General features: G+C 45.5%; 1 protein-coding gene across 2 annotated transcripts in view; it reads left to right on the forward strand.

Moving 5' to 3' along the window:
* Nucleotides 1-16155, forward strand: part of Cdh3 (cadherin 3) — a 46187-nt gene extending 30032 nt beyond the window's left edge. For both annotated transcript variants that reach the window (XM_077793132.1, XM_026404516.2), the window contains 10 exons: nt 942-1117; nt 1812-1940; nt 3033-3218; nt 5070-5311; nt 5773-5918; nt 6688-6912; nt 12409-12615; nt 13671-13801; nt 14202-14348; nt 15946-16155. In XM_077793132.1, the coding sequence (XP_077649258.1) occupies nt 942-1117; nt 1812-1940; nt 3033-3218; nt 5070-5311; nt 5773-5918; nt 6688-6912; nt 12409-12615; nt 13671-13801; nt 14202-14348; nt 15946-16155 (1799 nt within the window). The remainder of the gene's footprint in view (nt 1-941; nt 1118-1811; nt 1941-3032; nt 3219-5069; nt 5312-5772; nt 5919-6687; nt 6913-12408; nt 12616-13670; nt 13802-14201; nt 14349-15945) is intronic.
* Nucleotides 16156-24609: the final 8454 nt, after the last annotated feature.

Raw genomic sequence — 24609 nt, forward strand, 5'->3', positions numbered from 1 at the left:
CCAGGGGCTTCTACCACTGAGCCATACCCTCAGCCATTTTCATTTTATTTGAGACAGGGTCTTGCTGAGTTGCGAAAGCTGGCCTCAAACTTGTGATCCTCCTGCCTCAGCCTTGACATTTGACATGAAGTTCTATAGTGAAGGCAGCTGCAAGAAAATCAGCAAGAGCTGGAAGGTGTTAGAACATGGCTTAGGGAGAGAAAAGAAAATTGCCAAGACTAGGAAAGAGGGTAGTGGGAGACCAGCAGAGAAGAGGGAAGTAGATACCTTTTTGTGTGTGTAGTGCTGGGGATTATAGTATGTGCATATTAATGACCACCAAAGACTGGCACTTGCTGGGGGAGGGGTTTGTGAGTTGGTTAGACAGGAAGTAACACATTCCCACAATAAAAAGTCTTAAGATGAAATCTTTTTTTTTTTTTTTTCCTTCATAAGACTCCTAGCAAAAGTCAGTGTAAACTGGAATGGTGCTTCAAAGGTTTGGAGGCCTACACTTTTTCTGTCTTATTCTGCTCTTTTGGCCTTTGTTCTCAAGGTTACCTTTATGGCTGCTGGGTCTAGCCATTACATCTAGAAGGAGGTGAGAAGTAGGAAGAACAAGCCCATATTTGTAAAAACATTTCTCCCAAAGTTGTATATCCCGTTTTTATCAAACTTTATTCTCTTGTTCACAGGAAAGTGCCAAAAGGTTGGAAAATAGCCTTTGTTCCTTAAAACAAAACAAAACAAAACAAAACAAAAAACTACCTGTGCCCAGCCTAAAATGAGGATGAAACGAAGGAAAGAATTGAAAATAGGTGCCAGACAAACAGACTCTGTCACCAAGTAGATACGACCAAGTTGAAACATGGAGGAGACTCTCAGAGTTCCAAAAGTGGGCAAGGCCAGAACTGGACCTGGGAGGAAAAGGTACTCACTCACTCGTCCTGTCTCCTCTCCAGGTACTTCAGTGATGCAGGTATCGGCCACAGATGAGGATGATGCCATCAACACCTACAACGGGGTGGTGGCCTACTCCATCCACAGCCAGGAACCAAAGGACCCACACGACCTCATGTTCACTGTCCACCGAAGCACAGGCACCATCAGTGTCATTTCCAGTGGCCTGGACCGTGAGGTGAACAGCCCTGAGGGAAAGTGCTGCCAACCTAGGCTTGCCCAGGCTGGGGCCTGACTCTCAGAGCAGAAACTCCTGTCCCTGTCCCTGTCCCTGAGGTCAAGGTAGAACAATGGGGACCCAAATCAGCTGAGCTGTCAGCTACTGTGTCTACACACGGATGTCCCACAGCTCCCTTGGGTCAGTGGCCTGCTGCCAAACAATCTCATTGAATCTCTTCTGAGGATGAGGAGGCAACTGTAAAATGAAGACTTTTGATATTTTCTGGAGGTTTTCTCATTTCCTCTTGGAATGGTTCGCTTAGTGTGCACATTGCATAGATTTGTCCCTTGTGTGCCACAAAGTAGAATTAGCTCCATGGATATTGGAGTTGCCTTCTGTTTCCTAATTAATATCTTTGCCCAAATTCCTGCTTAATACTCCCACAGTGGAGCAGCTAAGGGTTGGGGCCAGTGCCCAGGCTTTCCCAGGATAAACCCAGGAGAACTGCTGGCACCTGAGACTCCTCCCCAGCACCACCCTCTGCTTCTATTCTTTCTGGTGAGGTGAGGGTAGGACAAGGGGCCAAGAATAACATGAGAGGAACACTTCTCTATCTCTATACTCCCTCAAGGCTTTGGCTCTTAGAGCCCAGGTGAGGGACTCCTGAGACTGGACTCACGGTGGGCTTCCCCTCTCCTTTCTTTATCCCCAGAAAGTCCCTGAATACACACTGACCATCCAGGCTACAGACATGGATGGAGATGGCTCCACCACCACAGCAGTGGCAATAGTGGAAATCCTTGATGCCAATGACAATGCTCCTGTGTTCAACCCCCAGAAGGTAACACCCGTTCTGCTTTCTTCCCTCATCAGTAACGAAGGGCTTGAGTTTAATCCTCTCATGAAATTTGGAATCCTGCCTATGTTGCTTCAAGTCCTAGCCTTACCATTTACTGGCTGTGTGACCTTAGGCAAACTACTAACCCTCTGTGCCCTCATTTCTGAATCTGTGAAATGGAGATAATGATCATACCTGCTGCATTGTTCTGAGTTTTAAATGAAATAATCTATGTACCGTTTTGAACACAATCCTGGCAAAATAAGTGCTGCATATAAAAATCTTTGTTGATATGAAAACTTACTATCCTTTGAATACACGTCTCTCCACATTTCCCCAGTGAATACTTGTACACCTCCAATGACAGAGGCCTCAATGCCCCTCAGGGTGACATGCCCCACCCCTTCCATTTGTAGATACCTGTGACTGCTAACATTCTTCAGACCTGATTAAAAATTTGTTCTGGGGCTAGGGTTGTGGCTCAGTGGTAGAACACTTGCCTAGCATGGGCAAGGCCCTGGATTCAATCCTCAGCACCACATAAAAATAAATAAATAAATAAACAAATAACAAATAAATAAAAGATAATTAAAATTTTTTTGTTGTTGTTGTTCTAGGAGCTGGGAATGTAGCTCAGTGGTAGAGCACTTGCACTTTTTTGTTCTGAGCAGCTGGTTTTCTAGTCTTTACTACCTGTCCTAGAACCTCCAAAAAACCTTCTGTCCATTACCCCAACACAAATAGGATCCTACCTTATTGTCACCTTTCTTATGATCTCAAGTAGATGGATGACTGTATCCAGCAGGGACTTGGATACCCAGACGAGTGAGATTCTGGAACATCAGGCTCCTGGGGGGAGGGAAATCACCCAATGTTGGTGTGGTCTGTCCCTGCAGCTGTTAAGCTAATGCTTGGGACATTCTGCACCAGGGTGTGCCCTGAAAACCTGCTAAGGGGGTTGGTGGGCCAGGAAAGAGTAAAGGCCATGGGGCTCCCCAGAAGGAAGATGGAGGCACATGGCTGATGAGAGTAGAACAGCCTCTAAGGAAAGTCAGTCTCTCTGCTCTGATTGCTCTGCGCTTCCCACACTGACAGTACGAAGCCCGGGTGCCAGAAAATGCAGTGGGCCATGAGGTGCAGAGGCTGACAGTGACTGATCTGGATGCCCCCAACTCAACAGCGTGGCATGCCATCTACCGCATTGTGGGAGGTGACGATGGGGACCATTTTACCATCACCACCCACCCTGAGAGCAACCAGGGCATCTTGACAACCAGGAAGGTGAGTTTCTTTGAACTTAAACAAAGGACACACCTGGGACAGCCAGGACTCCAGCCTCCAGGACAAGGGGAGCCACAGGTGAGTCACTGATTCAGTTGAAGCACATCAGTGGATTCTTCCCAGAACCCAGTGTCCACAGGCCACCTCCAGAGGCGTCTCTCAGAGAATCTGTTTTATTAGAATCATGCTAATTTTGCATTTACTCAGCAACACACATCTAGGTATTTAGATGTGAAAAGTTTCAAATTATTTAGTAGGCCAGGCTCAGTGGGGCTTGCCTATAACCCAAGTTCTTGGGAGGCTTAAGCAGGAAGATTATAAGTTTAAAACCAGCCTCAGCAACTTAGTGAGACCCTGTCTCAAAAAATAAAATGGACTAGAGATGTGGCTCAATGGTTAGGCACCCCTGGGTTCAATCCCTGGTACCTAATAATAATAATAATAGAATAAATAAATAAATTACTTAGTAGGCACATCTTTGCCTCTCAAAACTGTTTTAAAACTTTTGTGCATTTTTGTTTTTATTAGAGAATAAGACATGGTTTGAGTAAAAAAGACTGAATAAAATTGAAGGGGCTGGGGTTATGGCTCAAGTGGTAGAGCGCTTGCTTAGCATACGTGTGGCACTGGGTTTGATCCTCAGCACCACATAAAAATAAAAAGTAAACATATTGTGTTCACCTACAACTAAAAAATATATATTAAAAAAAATTTTAATTGAAGCTTCAAGAAAATGAGTCTGGCTGGGCATACACCTGTAATCCCAGATACTTGGGAGGCTGAGGCAGGAGAATTACAAGTTTTGAGGCCACCTGGGCAACTTAGTGAATCCCTGTCTCAAAATTTAAAATAAAGGGGACTAGAGATGTAGCCCAGTGATAGAGCATTTGCCTAACATGTGATAGGCTCCGGGTTTGATCCCCAGCACTTCAAAAAATAAAAATAAAAGACAAGAAGGGGACATTTAAACCTAAGATAGTCTTAGGTTTAAATGTCCCCTTCTTGTGACAAATACTTTATAAGGCCCCTTTTACACTGTGAAATGAAGTTCATTTATAATCTAACTTAGCTAAATTGTATTTTTTAGAAAAGTAGAATGACCAACTAAAATAAAGGAGAAATTTCTACAAAAAGCTACTGAATATAAAACATTTTTGTGCAACTACACTCGAAAACATAGTGAAATGGTCAGTTACTTGCATCTATTTGTAGAATCATCCAAATGTGGTAGATACTGCGTGTCACTCTGGCAATGCAGAACAGGAGTGGTATTGATATCTTTTCAGAACAGTGAACAAACTCTTGAAAAAGTCCTGACCAAATTAAATTATGAGCTTCTCTCAGTTGCATTCCTAGAGAATTTGTATATATTAAAACCACACCAAAAACTTGGTTTATATGCAAAACATTCTACACTCTAATTATGAACAGGTGTTTTACACCTGCAGATGTAAGAATGTCTTCAGGGATATTGGCAAGTTACAGGGGACATGGGATCAGTTCTTTGTGTCTTAACACTGTGGGAGTGGCACCCCTGCCCCAGCCTATGAGTAACAATGGCCCCACTCGTCATACTTCCATAAGTTTTTCTAAAACACTCCCTAGAGGGCCTCACCACCCCATTGAAGACCAATATTCTAGGCCTTACTAAGCTAGTTGCCTCTGGGGTGATCCAAGAGACTCCACTAGATGTCTACTCAGGAAACACCGGAGGCTTTGGAGACAGAGAGAGATCCACGGGAGGGATTGTTGCTTGTAGGGGGGAGGGCTCGATCCCCTCACTATGGGCCCTTTCCTTCTGACGCCCACAGGCCTCCTCACGAAATGGTGGTTCGCGTTCTTCTCTCCTAGGGCTTGGATTTTGAGGCCCAAAACCAGCACACCCTCTATGTAGCAGTGACCAACGAGGCTCCCTTTGTGGTGAAGCTCCCAACCTCCACAGCCACCATAGTGGTCCATGTGGAGGACGTGAACGAGGCCCCTGTGTTTGTCCCACCCTCCAAAGTCATTGAAGCCCAGGAGGGTATCTCCACTGGGGAGGCTATCGGCATCTACACTGCACAGGACCCTGACAAGGAGGATCAAAAGATCAGGTACTCCTCGGGAACTGGCTCCAGTCAGCCAAACGTACCGGTGCAGTAGGGCGGGTTGTTCTATTACCATAAAGATTGTTCAGCTGGGCTGGGCACTTAGTAAGACCCTGTCTCAAACTACAAAGGGCTAGAGATGTGGCTCAGTGGTTAAGTACCCCTCGTTAAATCACTGGAACAAAAAAAAAAAAAAAAAAAAAGTTGTACAGTATTTTTGAGTATCACTCTGGCACTGGACCTCTCCTCCCTGCTGTGCTGGAGACAAATGACTCTGAGAAGAGGTTCAGGGTCCTCTCTCACCCACATATCCCTGCTGGCTCCCTACCTGCTATTTTAGTCTCCGTTTCAATGAGATTCATTTTCTCTGTGGTCCTGCTTAAGAGCCCAGAGACCATCTGTATTGGGTCTGAAGAGGTTTGCATGATGACACTAGAATCCATGTGACCCGTCTCGATTATTCCCAGCTACCACATCATGAGAGACCCAGCAGGATGGCTAGCAATGGACCCAGACAGTGGGCAGATCACTGCTGCGGGCATCTTGGACCGTGAGGATGAGCGGTTTGTGAAGAACAACGTCTATGAAGTCATGGTTTTGGCCACAGACAACGGTGAGAGTTTCCTCCCAAGTTTCCCACACGGCGATACCTTTGGTTCTCAAATCATATAACACAGCCTGTTCCCTCTGCACAGAGGATTGTGGTGGGATCGGTTCCACCAAACCAGTCGGGAGAGTTGAAGGGGTCTTTTGGGAGCGGGGGTGTCTCTTAAAGGACTGTTCCTAGGGAGTCTGGCTGTGGTTATGATTATGATTTTTTCTGATACCCAAGAGTCAGGAAAGATCCTGAAGACTCCATTCAACCTAAGTTTTTGGTTCACTGAACCCTAAATTGACCTTTAGTTTCCCCTTATAGTGGAGTAACAGAGGATACCTGGAAAATACCATGATTGATGAGTGATTTCACACCACAGTCAGTGGGGGAGTATGATATAATTGACATCTCTACTTAGCACATATTGAACCAACACCTTCAGGTTCCCCGAAGCTGATCTGCAAACACCAGACTAGCCCCGAGGTGGCCAATAGGTTTCATTCTGTGGCAGATTATAATGACTATTTGGGTGAAGTGGCTGCATCTAATCTATGATAGATTGATAATGTCTGCTATGGATACATGAGAGATGACTTGATTTTCATGTATTTGTCATCACTGGTTTGATCTGTAATGAAACTAAGGCATGGAGAGACTTGCGGGTTAGAGCTGGGTGTAGAGCTGGAGTCTGAGATGGATTAAGTCAGTTTTAGGGTACCTTAATATCAGTTCATCCAGCAACCAAGGGCAGATGCTGAAAAGATGTCATATGTGTTGTTATAAACAGGAAGCCCTCCCACCACTGGCACAGGAACTCTTCTCCTAACACTTACTGACATCAACGACCATGGCCCAATTCCTGAGCCCCGTCAAATCATCATCTGCAACCAAAGCCCTGTGCCTCAAGTGCTGAACATCACAGACAAGGACCTGTCCCCCCACTCCTCCCCTTTCCAGGCCCAGCTAACACATGACTCAGATATCTACTGGATGGCAGAAGTCAGTGAAAAAGGTAACTTGAGTGGTGGTAGCCGGTGAGGTCTACCCCACACTAGCCCGATGCACAATTCTTATTCCAGCATTTTTGGGGTCACAGATAATGATCTCCACAAGAACATCAGTCAGATGCTATTTATGGGCTAGGGTTGTATCTCAGTGGCAGATCACTTTCGTAGCATGTGCAAGGCCATGGATTTGATGTCCAGCACCACACACGCATAAAGCAGCCGGGCATAGTGGCACATGCCTGTAATCCCAAACACTCAGGATGCTGAAACAAGAGGGTAGCAAGTTTGAGGCCAGCCTGGACAATTTATCAAAACCTTGCCTTAAAATAAAAATCATTTTAACTGGGCTGGGGATGTATCTCAGTAGTAGAGCACTTACTTGCATGTGATGTGTGAGGCCCCCAGTACCACACCAAAAAAAAGAAGAAAGAAAGAAAGAAAAAATGCATGGTAGCATATGCCTGTAATCTCAGACCTTGGGAGGCTGAGGCAGGAGGATCACACATTCAAGGCCAGCTTTAGCACCTTAGTGCGACCCTAGACAACTTAGCAAGACTCTGTCTCAAAACACTTTTAAAAAGAAGGGCTGGGGAAGAAGGCTCAGTGTAAGAATTCTATTGGAAGCCTTTGGAATCTCATAGGAACTCTGAAAGATATTTCTAGTCCATCCAGCCTTTCTATGCAAATGGGAAAAACAGGGCCCAGTGAGAGAGGAAGTGACTTGTCCAGTATTACATAGCAAGAGTTAGGGCTCCAAGCCTGTTGTGGTGGCACTCGCCTGTAATCCCAGCAGCTCAGGAGGCTGGGGCAGGAGAATTGCAAGTTTGAGGGCATCCTCAGAAACTTAGCAAACCCCATCTCAAAAAAATAAAAAGAACTGGGGATGTAGCTTAGTGGCAAAATGCCCGTGGATCTCCAGTATAGGCTGGGAGTGTAGTTCATTGGCAGAGCACATGCTTAGCATGTGCAAAGCCTTTGATTGGATCCTCAGTACTGCAAAAAGAAAAAGGATTGCAGCACAGCAATTATAGCTAACACTCTCAGCAAGCTTAGTAGGCCAAACATCACCTCACGTGCTCTACCCTGAAGTACTTAATCCCCACATCAATGCTGTGAAGAAGGTACTGTTGTCTCTTCCTCAAACACATATTTTACAGATGAGGAAATCAAATACAGAGGCTTAAATATCTTGGTAGAGGCATTATTATGGCTAGAAAATACTTGCATCGAGGTTTTAGTCCAGGTATCTGACTTATCATTATATTCCGTTGTGTACCATTGATGGGACCCTGGCAATATGCAAAAGCTTTTTCTTTTTTTTCCTTATTTTATCTTTCTACCAATCTCTAGTCAGCATTTTCATCCCCACATATAGATAAGAATGAGGCTTGAGGAGGTTAACTAACATGCCCAAGGGCATAGCGTAGGTGATAATTAGGAGTTGAAGCAGGCTTTGACTCCAGAGCCCCTGGCCCTCCTGTTCCCAACCTTCTTCCCTATCCTGCCTCTCTCTGGGCCACTGTTTTGAAGTTCTTAGCCTTCAGGATTTTTCAGTTGTTGTATGGACCAGAGAGGAGTGAGTCTGACCCTAAGTACCAATAAGGCTATGAGAAAAACTGCCTTACCTTGGCTTAAGGTGCTTCTTAGGGCTGGGAATCCCCAGGAGAGAAATGGAGAACCAATACATTCAGTTTCTACCCCAAAGAAACCAAATAACCCCATTTCTGTTACTGCTGCTAAGCCCAGCTCTGAAAAAACTTGGGAGACCTCCTTCAGACACCCACATTGTCTCATTTTTTGATTCCTGTGATTTGGACATATACATCCACCTTTCCTTTGGGAGTCCAAATTGGTCTCCTCTGTCACCCCCTTGTGGCCTAGAAGCCATTTTTTTTTTTCTCCCTGAACATATCATGGAAGAGCTTAAACCAGAAATGCCTTGGTTCAAAACCTGACCCCTCCATTGACTTTTCACCAGCTTTGTGACTGTGTGCAAATTATAGAACCTGGGCCTCAGGTTCCTTATCTGTGGGACGGGTCAGTATTTCTGTCTACTTCCTTGTTATGAAGTAGTAAATTAAATATGATTAAATAGGTGAATGTATGGAAGTCCATACTTAGTTCAGGTGAGCTGTCATCTTCAAGGCTTGTATTTCCCAGTAACCTTCTCAGATCTGGCTCTTGGAAGTGTAAGCATTATGCCCAAATCCCAAAAAAAAAAAAAAAAAAATCCTTGAACATAGTACTGATATCTGTTTTTTTGTTTTAATTTACTTTTTCTCTTTGCCCTTGTCCTTGTCATCAGGGGAGAATTCATCCACACTTTACGTATGTGACTTTGGGCTAGTTACTTGACTCCCTCCGCCTCAATTTCTGCTTTTATAAAATGAAGTTAATTGCATTACTTGCCTCTCAAAGTTGTGGTGAGGGTTAAGGTAGGGCCTGGCAGATAGTAAGCATCTATTTAGTCACTGCCACCACTATCATTAACAGCAACTGAGAAATCAGCCCTAGAGCATGGTGCCAATGTTTGGTGACATATCCCATGTTGGCCTCTCCACACCGTAGACCAGATACTCAGTTTGCAGAAGTATCTCTGCCTGCCATTGCTAAATTTGTGAATTCTGCCTCTGGCCTTCTTACTTAGAGTGTACAGATCCTTTTAACTAGAAGTGGCTTGAGGTCAGTGCTGAAATAGCTTGTAAGCCTGAGGGGTGGGTTAGAAACTCAGAGGTTGGTTGTGATTACCAGTGATTAGTGGGTGAGAGATGCCACAATGTTGGGGATAATCCTGCAGGATGAAAAATGTTCCACCCATGCTGTTTGTGCCTCTCTTGAGAAAGGTGGGTCTGAACTGAAGGCCTTTCTTCAAAGAGACCCCTGACCCTATTATATTCCTCACTTACAACCTACGTCCCTCCCTACTCTGGGTTTGCCACAGTTTCTCCCGAGTGCTTGAATTGTGGGCCACTGAACTTCGCTTCTGCTCTGTGCTCAGCCTGCTACTTCCCTGGGCCTTTGAAGCCAAGCTAGTTGGTCAAATTACTGCTTACCTGAACTAAGTATGGACTTTCATGCATTCACCTATTTAATCTTCATGACATATTTCTGGCATCCCTGAACTTGTGTGTAATCACTAATGCTGTGATAACATGGGTTAGCATCCTATCTGATTGGTTTAACATACCACTATGTAACCAAGTCACATGCATTTGGATTTAGTTGTCATCACATAGAAATATAGCTACTTCATATTTAATCATGCTGGGTACAATGGCACCCACCTGAAATCCCAGCCACCCTGTAGTCTGAGGCAGGAGGATCACAAGTTCAAGACCAACCTAGGCCACTTAGCGGGTCCTGAGTAACTTATCAAGACCCTGTCTCAAAAAAGTGCCCCTGGATTCAGTCCCTGGTATCCCCCCTGAAAAAAAAATTAAATCATGTAGTTGAGGTATAAATTTTTATTATAAAAGCAAAATAATGGCTGGGCACAGTGGTGCTCACCTCTGATCCCAGCTACACAGGAAGCTGTGGCAGGAAGAAGCACAAATTCAAGACCAGCCATTAGGCAAATTAGCGAGTCCCTTCATGTTAGTCAGCTTTTTGTCACTGTGACCAAAATACATGACAGGAACAACTTAGAGAAGGAAAAATTTATTTGGGGCTAAGGTTTCAAAGGTTTGTTCCACAGTTGGACCAACTCCATTACTCTGGGTTCGAGGTGAGGCAGAACATCATGGCAGGGGGCAAGGCAGAGGAAAGCTGCTCAGCTCATGGTATATGGGAAGCAGAGAGGGAGGGAGCATGCAAGAGGGCACAACCAGATACAATGCCCTGGAGCACACCTCCAGTGACCTACTTCTTCCAGCCACACCCCACCTCCCTATAGTTACCACCAATATGGTCTACTCGAATTATTAATCCATCAAATAGACTGATCCACCATTAATCCAGGTTAGAGCTCTCGTAATCATTTCACCTCTGAACATTACTACATTGTCTTTCACATGGCTTTTAGGGGACACTAAAGATCCAAACTACAACACCCTATTTCAAAATTTTTTATTTAGCTGGACACAGTGGCACACACCTGTAATCCCAATAGCTCAGAGGCTGAAGCAGGAGGATCACAAGTTCAAAGCCAGCCTCAGCAAAAAAGCAATGTACTAAGGAACTCAGTAAGAACCTGTCTCTAAATAAAAATACAAAATAGGTCTGGGATGAGGCTCAGTGGTCAAGGGCCCCTGAGTTCAATCCCTAGAACCAAAAAAATAAAGTATTTATCTCTTCTTTGGTACTGATGATTGAACCCAGGAGCCCTCTACCACTGAGCCACATGCCCCATCCTTTTGATTTTTTGATACAGGGCCTCACTAAGTTTCTGAGGCTGGTCTCAAACTTGGAATCCTCCTGCCTTGACCTCATGAGTTGCTGGGATTGTAGGCCTGTCTTACCATGTTCAGCTTAAAATATTTTTTAAAAAGGGCTGGGGGATGTGTAGCTCAGTGATAGAGCACTTGCCTAGCATGAGCAAGATACTGGGTTCAGTCTCCAGGGTCAGTCCCCATTACTAATAAATAAATAGATAGATAGATAGATAGATAGATAGATAGATAGATAGATAAATGGCAAAATGATGCAATAATAAGTAAGGGCTGGGAATGCAGTTCAGGGGTAGAGCAATTGCCTACCATGCACAAGAGGCTGGTTCGATCCCCAACAATAAATAAAGTTGTGGTGCGACCCTAGACTATATAACCAATAAAACAAAGTAATTCCCATAATAAATGATAGTGGACATTGAAATATGAAAACAAGTGGCCAATGTAAACATTAAATGTAAACATTAAATGATTTAGGTCTATTTCATGGGAAGAATAATATATTCTTTTGAGGCAAAGAACAGTCTAGGAGCTGATGTGTTGATGAATTATTGGGTCCATATCACATAACTGTTAAGGCTTTCATTTTAAAAATACTGTTATTTCATTCATTTATTTCTGCAGTAAGTACTGGGGATTGAACCCAGGGCCTAGCATATGCTAGGCAAGTGCTGTGCCACAGACCTATACCTGCAGTCATTTTTTAAAATTTTATTTTGAGACAAGGTCTTACTAAGTTTCTCAGGCTGGTCTCGAATTTACAATCCTTAGTCGGGATTAAAGGCTTGTATGCTACTATGCTTGGCAGTTGTTGATTTTTCTTTAAATGATGAATTAATTTTTATATCCTAATAATTCTGAGACAATGAATTTGCTTTAGCCAGTTGTTGTTGTTGTTGTTGTTGTTATTATTATTATTATTATTATAATATCCAAGACCTTGCATATACTAAGCGTGAACTCTACTACTAAGCTATAATCCCAGCCATAGATATTAATTTTTCAGGATATTTCTCTTTAGCTCAAATGCAGACATTGTTCTCCAATCTCCATCATAATGTATTCAGTTCCAACACTTATGGCATCTCCAGACTAATAAATGCTCTGTCCATTCAGGAGATACAGTGGCCTTGTCCCTAAAGAAGTTTCTGAAGCAAGACACATACGATGTGCACCTTTCTCTCTCTGACCATGGTAACAAGGAGCAGCTAACAGTGATCAGTGCCACTGTGTGCGACTGCCGTGGCCACGTGGACACCTGCCCCATACCCTGGAAGGGCGGTTTCATTCTCCCTGTCTTGGGGGCTGTCCTGGCTCTGCTACGTGAGTACCACACACCTTCCCACTCCGATACTGGAATAGAATCATGGAGACATGATTCTACTTTGAATTGGGACCAAGAAGCTACCAACATGGCCCATCCATTCCTTAGACACTTAATTCCAGGAGTGTCATTCAGTAGACACACTCTGGAGCTTCTGGATTGTGCCAGGCATTAGAGACACAAGTGGTTAGCAAATGATGTGGTCCTGCCATCACATACTCTCAGGCTTGAGCGGTGGTTCCTTAGGCATTAGTAGTAACAGGAATTTGTTAGAAAGGTAGATTCTCAGGTCCCACTTCAGAACTCCAGAATATTAGGGATAGGACTCAGTAATCTGCGTTTTGACAAACTCTCAGGGAGGCCAGTCATGGTGGCACTCACCTGTGATCCCAGCTACTCCTGAGACTGAGACAGGAGGATTGCAAGTTTGAAGTTAGTCTCAGCAACTTAGGGAGGCCCTGTTTCAAAATAAAAATAGCTGGAGCTATAGTTCAGTCACAGAGTACTCTAGGTTTAATCTCCAGCACAATTAAAAAAAAAAAACAAAAAAAAAAAAACACCAGTATGGGAAGTCTGACAATAAATGATACCGAATTATAGTGGGAAGTGGGATGGAATGGAGTTGGAGTTGGGCTGCTTCTAGGAGGAAATAATTATGCCTAAACCTAAAGGTAAAGCCATGTATATGCATGGAGAGTGGGTGGAGAGGAGTCAGCCCAGGAAAGGTTCCAAAGTAGGAAACTGCTGGGTATATTTGAGAAACTCTGAAGAGGCCAGTGTGTTGACTTTAGGGGGTGGGGTGGGGGGCGGGAATGAGTGTGTGAGGGGGTGAGTGTGTGTCGGGGGTTGGAGGCATATGCAGGGCCAGTCATGTAAGCTTTGGTAAGCAGTTGGGTTTTTCCTAGGTGCAGGGAGAGCCACTGTCGTGTGTTAAGCTTTGGCTGTTAAGTGGGGGCTCTAAGGTTGGGTGGGGCTCTGAGGGCGTGAAGTCTTGGCTGGCCATGTGGTTGGGATGTGGTTGGGGGTGAATATTCACGTTTCCCAATTCTTTCAGTCCTCCTGCTGGTGCTCCTCTTATTGGTGAGAAAGAAGCGGAAGGTCAAAGAGCCCCTTCTGCTCCCAGAAGATGACACCCGTGACAATGTTTTCTATTATGGTGAAGAGGGTGGTGGTGAAGAGGACCAGGTGAGCCACTGAGGCAGGGGTCGTTGGGTCAACTAACTGACCACATTAGCTGCACTGACCAGCCCTGGAAGATCAGTCTTCAACAGGATTGACTATCAGCTCCTCTTCTGAGGGGATATGGTCCCTCCCTGGTGCCTGTGGTCCAGCCAATGGACCTCAATTAAAACTGCACTTAATTGGGGAAGATAGGGAGAGTAGGAATGAGGACTTACAGAAATTTCTGTAGAGGAAATTTCCTATAGAGGAAAGGGAGGCTCTGCAAGGTCCTCTGATGACCTGAGCCCTTGCAGCTGACCTTATCAGTCTTCTAAGACCTACCTATGAACCCTAGCATTCAAAGGATGAAGTGTTACTGGTGGGGAGAGGTCTCAATCCTGTGTTCTCATTTCTTTTCCTGAAGGATTATGATATCACGCAACTCCACCGGGGTCTAGAGGCCAGGCCTGAGGTAATTCTCCGCAATGATGTTGCACCAACCTTCATCCCTACACCCATGTACCGGCCCCGGCCAGCCAACCCGGATGAAATTGGCAACTTCATCACTGAGGTGAGAAATGGCAAGCCAGCCTAGCACAGCCCTTTAATTAAATCTAGCATCAGCAGCTCAGGAGAACAAGCATGGCCCTGGATTCGTGTTTCTGGGTTTGAATTCTGGCTCTACCACCAACCAGCTGTATGATCTCTGTATGTTTGTGTATCTCTGGACTTCGGTTTCCTCCCCATAAAATACAGTTTTGCAGACTACTTAAGAATAGGTTAGAACCTGGCACAATGGCTCACGCCTATAATCCCAGCAGTTCAGGAGGCTGAGGAAGGAGGATCAAAAGTTCAAAGCCAGCCTCAGTAACCTAGTGAGGCCCTAAGCAACTCAGTGAGACCCTGTCTCTAAATAAAATTTTTAAAAAGGACTGGGGAAATGACTCAGTGGTTAAGTGCCCCTGGATTCAATTCCTGGTACCAAAAAAATAAAGAAAGAAAGAGTAGATTAGAAATAATTTATTCGTTTATTCAAACATAGCAGTTGTTAGGAGAATATTCTGGAATTATACTACCTGGCTTTGAATTCTAAAGATTCTAGGTGATTCCAATGAAGAGGAAAATTTAGAATCTCTGTTAGGAATTACTTCATGAATTGCTTCAAATGAGGAAGCTTTAGAAACTGTGGCTTCGGCACCTTCCTGCCATTGGAATCACCTGGGACTTCAGAGGCCACCAGAACTTACCCCAGGGACTGGAATCCATTGATCTGGCTGGGATCTGGGTTTTAATTCTGAAAGTAAATCAAAGATGAAGAACCAGTGAACTAGATATATGGAAGGTCTATGATATAAGCCCAGCATAGTGATCAATGAGTGGCAGTCCTTAACAGAAAAAGAGAAAAAAAAATTAGATGAAATTCACAACTAATTGGGTGGGTGGACAGAAGCCTGGGTGGGAGGTCAGGAGGCCTCAGCCCTGACTCAAACCCTCTGCCTCAGTCCTTTCTTCTGCAGAGATGGATAAATAATCCAGTGGTGAGCCTCTATTTAACCTGAGCATGTTTGGAAGAATGTGGTGCAAAAAACAAGTGTCTCACACAAGGGGAAAAGCTGCTCAGGGCACCTGGTTCCCAGAGGATACTTTGGAGCTAAATACTTGGAGCTCATCCTTCCAGTTAAATGGAAAGTTTCCAGAATGACGCATTTGGGGCATTTTGCAAATGCTGTCTCATTTAAACCCCACATCATTCTACAAATGATAAAATAGTGTCCAACTATGTGCTAGGTAAAGCTTTACATGTATTCATTTATTCCTCTAAAGCTGTGTGACATGTTACCATTTTACAGACAGGGAACAGAAGCACAGAGCAGTTCAGAGATGCCCCAAATCCCAAAACCAGTGTGTGGAGACTGAGTTCAGGCACAGTCTGTTTGCAGGGTCCCTGCCCTTCAGCACTGGTGTGTGTTGCCCCGAGCTGCCATGCTGAGTCCCTGTGCTAACCGCTTTCTAGGCATTGTTTCATTTCAACCTTCGAAGCCTTGAGGGAGAGGAGTGCTGGCCGGGCAGCTGAGGAAAGGGGGGCTCTGCAAGGTCCTCTGATGACCTGAGCCCTTGCAGCGGAGCCTCAGGCCCAGCGCTCCTGACTCCTGCTCTCTGTTGCACAGAACCTCAAGGCCGCCAACACAGACCCTGCAGCGCCCCCGTACGACTCCCTGCTAGTGTTCGACTACGAGGGCAGTGGCTCTGATGCCGCCTCCCTGAGCTCGTTGACCTCCTCGGCCTCTGACCAAGACCAGGATTATGATTATCTGAACGAGTGGGGCAGTCGCTTCAAGAAGCTGGCGGACATGTACGGAGGCGGTGAGGATGACTAGGCGGCTGTGCCAGGAATAAAATGTCAGGCCACAGCAGCCTCTCGAAGGGGTCTCAGTCCCCATTTAAGCCAAGGACTTCGGAGCTTGTCAAGAAGAGGCCTGAGCAACTCGGAAGGAAGAGGATGCAAGTCTGCCATGAACAGGTCGGATGCTTAAGCCCGTCCGTATGGAAGGATGTGACAGTTAGACTTCACCCCTGACCACCTCAGACCACCCCTCAGCCTCATCAGGGTTGCCTCAGGCCAAAATTCCAGATGTTTCTTACCTGCCATAAAGTGCTCAGCCCAGATCCTGGGCCTGGACCGTCTCTGATGCTCCATGATGACTTTCCCTCTGGAATGGAACCTTATCTTAGAAAGAGGCCTCTTACGGTATTCCCTATTTTTTGTTTTATTTTCGTGGTGCTTGGAATTGAACCCAAGGCCTTGAGCATGCTAGGCAAGAGTTCTACCGCTGAGCTATCTCCTCAGCCCCTGTGTTTTTGTTTTTGTTGTTTTAATGCTGTTTTTTAGAGTCTTCTCAGTGTCCCCTCAGCCCTCCAGAAGCGCAGCCTGCGGGGTTTACTGCCCTCGTGCATTCCTCTGAACCCCAGACCCTGAGGCCTCCCACTTGCATTTTTATACTGTGTGTGTCTAGGTTGTCCTGTATTTTTTTACTTTCCCTATTGTGTGCTGTAGAAGGTGATGACAATCGTTATAAATGTACTAGAAGTGTTTTTATTAAAGGAACTTTTCCCAGAGATGCCAGTGGAGTAAAATTTTTTTTAACTTCTTTATTGACATCTAAGTTCCTCACCACACCATTCCCCCTGCTAAGGTTCGTATCAGTGGTTGTTACCATTTTCCGCATTGTGCAAAGGGACTAGGCTCTTCCGCCCCCACTGGCTTCCTCCCAGCTTCCCTCTGTGGTAGAGAAGTTCAGGGTTCCCCTACATACTCAGGTGAGTCCAGCAGTGGGGTAAGGGGTTATGGTGGAGGGGTACGGACCTGTCCTCTCCCTGCAAATTCAAGAGCTGCTCCTCTGTGGCAAAACCATTCACCTCTTTCCCCTTGGGCTGAGTGCCACCAGAGCCCAGGTGAGGTTGCTTAGCCTCTACCTGCCTCAGATTTTTCATTTATAAAATGGGGAGATTTATGTGATTCAATGAATTAATATCTGGTGCATGGATTGTGCTATTTGTTAATTAGAAACCACTGCAACTTAGAACTTTTAGATCCAGATGGCACTTAACTTCCATTGTTTCCTTTAAACATACCCTCATACTCAGCCTCTGAGGAGGTTTCCCTGCTTTAAAGAATGGTCTTTTGGGGGGCTGGGATGGGTCTCATTGGTAAAGTACTCGTCTAGTATGTGTGAGGCACTAGGTTTGATCCTCAGCACCATATAAAAAATAATGAATAAAGATATTTTTTTAAAAAAGAATGGCCTCATTGTGGGGTTTTTATTTTTCTTAAATAATACCTGGTCATCATCAAAAGCGGGCAAAATGGGGGTGGGGGGGCGAGGATAGAGAACCCACCCAGAATATCAGGGAAATTGGAACGTTTCTGATAAGACCAGGGCTCAAGTGCAGGAGTAAGGATGAGGAATCAAAGATAGAAGATTCCATTTGTGCCTCTGTTAAAGGGAAGTTCAAATTTTTCAATGAAACAAAAGCATCTGAAATAGAGCTAAAGGAATTGCTAGGGTTGAAATAAGTGTTTCCTTCCGCAAAAGTGACCAATTCTTTTTTTTTTTTTAATATTTATTTAGATACTGGGGATTGAACCTCAGGGTGCTTTACCACTGAGCTACATCCCCAGCCCTTTTTATTTTTGAAATGGTCTCACTAAGTGGGACTGGCCTTTAACTTATGATTCTCCTTGCCTTAGCCTCCTGAATAGCTGGGATTCCACCATGCCCAGTGAGCGTAACTAATTCTTCAAAGCAGCTGTACTCAAAAGTCCAGACCTTGACCCAACAACACTAGCCTCACCTACTGAGTTGGGCCTGCAGTCTGGTTTAACCAGCCCCCAGGTGATTCCGACACAAAGGTTTTTCACCTAGGCTCTGACAGTGGAGGTCCTTGGATGGAGAAGTCAAAAGGGAATCTAATAGATTTCTCATTATTCTTGGTCCATAGTGCCTTAGCCCTCTGCCAAGACTGCCTCCTGTCTTTCCTCCCAAGCCACAGCTCCTGGTTCCCACTGCCTCCGATCCCCACAGCCAGGGACCTGATGCTTTTGCTGATAATCCCCCTCCACCAGGACCCTGTTACTCTGGATGATAAGGGGGTATGGGAGGATTGGGAGTCCCAGTTAGCTGCCTCTGTAGCCCCTTATTTTCAGCTCCTTTCACAGAAGCTTGAATGAAGCAGGAAAACCTATCTTAAGCTACAACTAATTGTAAAACCAAATAGCCACTCTTCAGCTGGACTTTTCTCTGGAGACTTCTGGAGGGAGTTGAGGAGGTATAGCAACCTTCCCCAGCTAAGCCTGGCCTCTGTGGATGGACCTAGATTCTTGCAGTGATGAAGCCAGTCACCAACCTCTGAATTAAAAAGAATGGGCCTGTGGTGCCTATCTCTGAAATCCCAGCAACTTGGGAGACTGAGACAGGAAGAACACAAGTTCAAGGCCAGCCTCAGTAATTTAGCAAGGCCCTAAGCAACTTAGCAAGAAACTGTCTCAAAATAAAAAATAAAAAGGCCTGGGGATATAGCTCAGTGGTAACCCTGGGTTCAATGCCAGTACCAAAAAATTAAAAGTGGAGCTTCATGAGAAGAAGGGGCTGGGCACCCAGAGACCTGTGTCCTCAGCCCCATCTTTCCAGTGTGTCTCCTTACAAACCCCAAATGCAGAATATTTTGAAAACTGCTCCAATCTGCTGTGGTTTTACAGAAGGGAAAAGATAAAACTCCAAATAAGGAACTCCTTCAGTCCCCTAGAGCAGAACTTGAGACCAGCCAGGCCTGGGCACATCAACAATCCTTCCTCCTTCTCAAAGGAGTACAGATAATTCCCATTTGCCTGGGCCCTGGAGAGGCACCAGTAAGATGGTTCTCATTCCTGGAAGGTCAGGTAGCAAGAGGATCCAAATTCCTGTCCCTGAACATGCTAGGCTTCCATAACCAAGGGGACTCACAAAGAGACATAGGGCTAAGACCCAGTCAGGGAACTGCTAAGGGATGGCCAGTTAGGAAGGGTCCCTTAAATCAGCTGGGTGATGAGTCTGCCATTGACAGGGTGGAGGGCAGTCCCCTGGGAAGCCCTTTAGCAGCTCACCTGCTGTGTGTTCAGTTCAGCTCTGTGAGCCAACTCCTCTCAGATTAAAGGCAGAGCCTATTCCCATTTAAATAGCCCACCAGGGCCGGTTACAGTGGCTCATGTCTATAATCCCAGCAATTTGGGAGGCTGAGGAAGGATCACAAGTTCCAAGGCCAGGCTCAGCAACTTAATGAGGCCCTAAGCAACTCAGTGAAATCCTGTTCCAAAATAAAAAGTAAAAAGGGCTGCGGGATGTAACCCAGTAGTAAAACCCCTCTGGGTTAAATCTCCAGTACTCCAAAAATTTTTTAAAGGATTAAAAATGGCTGTGGATATAGCTCATTGGTAAAGCAACTCTGGGTTCAATTCCAGGGTTGGCACGGTTCAGAGCACATCTTGGCACTTCCACCTTGAGGCCTTGGAGAAATCACTTCACTGCTCTGCCTCACTATGCTGGCATTGCAAGGACTACATAAATTTTCTTGCTATCACTACTAATGTTGTAGTCGAGGGACTGATAGGGCCAATTGTGGCTCCTTTTCTCTACACTCACACCCTGAGTGGAGACTGCATTTCCAGATGGAAATTTCTCAGAAATTCCCAGACTGCAGGAACTTGCAGTGGCTGTGGTTTTCTGAAAGGTTCTTCTCTTCATGCCCAGCAGAGGGCACCACTCACCAAACCACAGCCACAGCGGGCACCTCCCAGCCTGGCCAGCCAAGAACCACAACAGGCAGGAACTGCCATGAACATGCTGATGAAGGTGATGGTGGTGGCGTGGCGGCAGGTGTTAGCAGCAGCAGCTGTTAACATTTATTGGTTTCTGACTGCCCAGAGCCTTCAAATACATGGAGTCCTTTTCTCTTTTTCCCCTGTTGGAAATTTCATTGGGAATTAAACCCAGGGTTGCCTTACCTCTAAGCTACATCCTCAGCCCATTTTTAAATTTTATTTTGAGATAGGGTCTTGTTAAGTTGCCCAGGCTGACCTTGAATTGGCCTCCCAGTAATCCTTCCCAGTCACTGAGATTACAGGTGTGAGCCATCATACCTGGCACATCCTCCCACTTCTTAACCATGCAGAGGATTTATAGTTACCTTTTTAAAAGGAAACTGATAGCCTCAGCAATTTGGGAGACTGAAGCAGGAGGATCACAAATTCATGGCAGCCTGGACAAATTAGCAAGACCCTGTCCCAAATTAAAAAATAAAATGGGCTTGGAATGTGGTTCAGCCGGTCAGGTACCCGTGGGTTCAATCTGGTACCAAAACAAAACAAAAAGAAGAGCCTATCCTGAGTTCTTTTCTGGGGGAGCTTATCTTCACAGTGACGAGGAAGCCAGGTTTGTATGTGGACCCTGGGACACAGGGGACTGGGGAGGAATGTGGCTGTGTGGGGAGAATCAGCCCCAATCCCAGGAAACATGGCCGCTCTCTCCTCTTCCCACCCTGTGCTTTGAGGTTCTTTTTGTGTGTGTGTGTGTGTGTGTGTGTGTGTGTGTGTGTGTGTGTGTGTACACCCCAGCCCATGTCACTGGTTCCCCAAAACAGCTTCCATTGACCACCATTTGGGCCTAGGAGTACACATGTGGGCTACGCTGGCTGTTTGCTCAGGAAAGGCCTGGGGAAAACCTGGGGCCATTTGGGCAGAGAATGATCTAGAAGGTAGGGGGTGGGGGCAGCTTCTAGTACTCACAACTCCTTAGCTTTGTAGAGAGGGGCAAAAGGACCACAGCAGAGCCCTCTATAGCTCAGAGCACAGGCCCTTCCTGCACTACTTAAGGGAATTCTCAAAGGGAAACAGACCATTAATAAAGACAAATTAATAAAACACACATGTGGTAAAAGATGAGGCCAAAGAAGAAAGTAGAACTGAGATGGGCATAGGGAAGAAGGGGCTGGGGTAAGGGATCATGTCCCCAGTAGCCAGGGAAGGCCTTATTGAGAAGATGGTATTTGATCAAGGTCTGAAGATATCAGGGGGCAAGCATGGTCACATTAGAAGGAATAGCAAATGCAAAGGCCCAGAGGTGTGCTTCTCAGGGTTTAGCAAGGAGGCCAGTGTGTCTGGAACACAGTGGGAAAGGGCCAGAAAGTAGCTGGATGCAGTGGCACACCCCTGTAATCCCAGCTACTTGGAAGCTAAGGCAGGAGGATTGAAAGATCAAGGTCAGCCTGGTCAATTTGAGTCTCAAAATTTAAAATTAAAAGTGCTGTGGATGTGTTATAGTGTTTGCCTAATATGCCTGAGACTCTGGGTTTAGTCCCCAGGAACATAAGAAAATAAGTAAATAAAAACAAAAAGAATATGGTAGGAGGTTAGAGAGGTAAGGGCCCTGGTGCCCCATCCTGAGCCTCAGCTTCCATGCCTCAGCTGGATGAAAGCTGAGTTCAGGACATGGCCCAGTCCCACAAAGCCTGGGAAAAGACCTGACTCAGCTCCACCGGGAGCGGGCAAAACCTGATTCTTCCTCTGAGCCATCCTCAGTCACTAAAAGGGAGTTTGGGGCCTGTCTGGGCCTGTGCGCAGCTACAGAGCTGGTAGGCAGGAGCAGCAAGATTCCTCTCTCTCTCTCTCTCTCTCTCTCCCCCACTGCTGAATGGGGACCCTGCCTGAGAGGACCACTAATCTGAGAGGGCAGAGCCCTGGTTCCATGCAGTCCTTGAGGTGGCATATCTGGGGGTGACTTAGGCTAACCTCTACCAAGAAGATGTTAAAAGAACACCCAGTGTTCAGTGTCATGCCTGACGTGCATTTTTTTGGAGTCCATTAGTGCCAGCTGCTGTTATTGTTCCTGCTGCTGGTTCTTAGGCCCCCTTCAAGTTAGAGGGAGTTCGGGAGCTGCCATCCCCTCTGCTGCCCCAGCATTCCTGTGCCCTATGCCTGGTGAGCCTCAGGGTGTGGCAGCCCAAGAGGAATCTGAGCAGAGATGGGTGGGGTCAGGAATGTGGGGCTCAGTTCCAACCATTTCTGTCCCCATGGCCTTCCAGGAAGCCAGGGCTGGTGGCTGATAGGGCAGGGCAGGGAAGGCCTCAGTGTGTCACCCCAGGGGAACTGAAGACCAAGGCACTCTGGGAAACCAATGCTAACTGATTGCAAAGTTAATTATTCTTTGAGTGTCATGAATTAATACCATGTACCAGACTATATGCTAAAGTTTCTGTAAATCAAAACCAGATTTCCTCAGAGCCTTTATATTTGCCCTCTACCTGTTGGTTCCTCTAGACACCTGTTGGTTCCCATCTCTCCTTCAGACATCATACAAATGCCAGCTTATCAGAGATGCCATCCCTGGATTTACCCACAATTTTTTTTTTTTTTAAGGCAAGGTCTTCTTACATTGCCCAAGTTGGCCTTGAAGTCCTGGGCTCCTGTGATCCTCCTGTTTCAGCCTCCCAAGTAGCCGGTACTACAGGTGCATGCCACCATGCTCAGCTGGGTAACCCTTTGAAACGTGCAACCCTGTGGCCACCACCATACCTTATCTTTTCCATAGCATTAATTTACCATATTGTACTTGTTTTTTGTTTTTTTGTTTTGTTTTGTTTTGTTTTTTCGGTACTAGGGATTGAACTCTGGGCCTTGTGCATGCTAGGCAAGCACTCTACCACTGAGCTACATTCCCAACCCTTTTTAAAATTTTTATTTTGAGATAGGGTATAACCTTGAACTTGTGATCCTTCTGCCTCAGCCTCCTGAGTTGCTGGAATTACAGGCAGGAGTGTGTCACTACACCTGGATACTGCACTCTATTTTATCTGTCTTGAGTGCCTTCTTCCCCTCTCTGAACATAAGCTCTATGAGGGCATAGACTTTTTTCTTTTTTCCACTACTGTGTCCCCAATCCATAGAATGGTACCTGGTACAAAGGGGATACTCAATAAATAAATATTTGCTGAATAAAGGTTTCTTGCAAGCCGGGTACAGTAGCAAATGCCTGTAATCCCAGCGGCTCAGGAGGCTGAGGCGAAGGATCGCCAGTTCAAAGTCAGCCTTAGCAAAAAGCAAGGTCCTAAACAACTCATGAGACTCTGTCTCTAAATGAAGCACAAAATAGGGCCAGGGGATGTAGCTCAGTGGTTGAATGCTCCTGAGTTCAATCCCTGGTAACCATCCCTCCAAAAAAAAGGTCTCTTACAACCTTCTAAAGAAGAAGAGAGGAGAAAGCCAAGGCCCCAGGCTAGAGGTATAACTCAGTGGTGGGCCCACCTACCGAGTGTGAGGCCCTAACTTCAATTCTCAGCAGGGCAAGAAAAGAAAAAAGGAAACCAAGTCACCCAAGCTTGTACCCAGATGGTAAGTTACAAAGCTGAAAGAATCCAGGGTCACCACATAAGTCATCTTGTTTCATTAGAACAGCAGAAACTGGCACAGCCATGATTATTCCACTTTACAGAGGGGCAAATGGAGGCTAGAGTGGCAGAGGTGAAGCTGGCACTGATTCTGTCCTGACCAAGCCATTGTGTCTTAGGCTTTGTGGTGGCAGTGGAATGTGAGACAATCTTAGGTGATACATGAGCAAGGTATTAAAATATTGAATGCCTCTGAATCTCACAGAAATTGATTTCCTTTTCAGTCTTCCTTTCATCCTGCTTGTATTGAGGAGAGTTCCTTATTGCACTTTGCACTTATGAGACATTTTTTTTTTCTTCCCCTGAGCTGGGGATTGGACCCAGGGCCATATATTTTATCTTACAGTTTCTTAAAAAAAAAAAGTTAATTTTCTTTGGAAAGAGATTATTTATATCCATAAAATAAGAGTGCTAACCTGAGTGTTCAAACTTGCTTATAGTTGGAGAAAGAGTGGGAGGGAATTCCAGAGGCTAGAGAAATCCAGGAAGTTGCCTGACAGAGGAAGCCCTCTGAGTTGGCCTTGAAGGAGCTGAATAAGGCACTGAGAGAAAGGAGCCAGGGAAAGAATGGCTTATTAGAATTTTAGAATGTAAAAGAAAAGGTCTCAGAGAGTCTCATGCTCCCTTTGCCACCAACCTGTTGTACAGATGAGAAAACTAAGAGCCACAAGGCAGCTATAGCAAATAAATAAAAGTGCCCCAACTGGCTCCTGTATCAGGATCTGGTTCCTGGGGGAACCCAATTATTACAGTGTTTTGGGTAGCTTTTGCATTGCTATGACCACGATATGTGACAAGAGCAACTTAGAGGAGGCAAAGTTTATTTGGTGTTCACAGTTTCAGAAATTTCAGTCCAT

Source organism: Urocitellus parryii, chromosome 15 (assembly GCF_045843805.1).
Source record: "Urocitellus parryii isolate mUroPar1 chromosome 15, mUroPar1.hap1, whole genome shotgun sequence".
NCBI classification, from domain to species: Eukaryota; Metazoa; Chordata; class Mammalia; order Rodentia; family Sciuridae; genus Urocitellus; species Urocitellus parryii.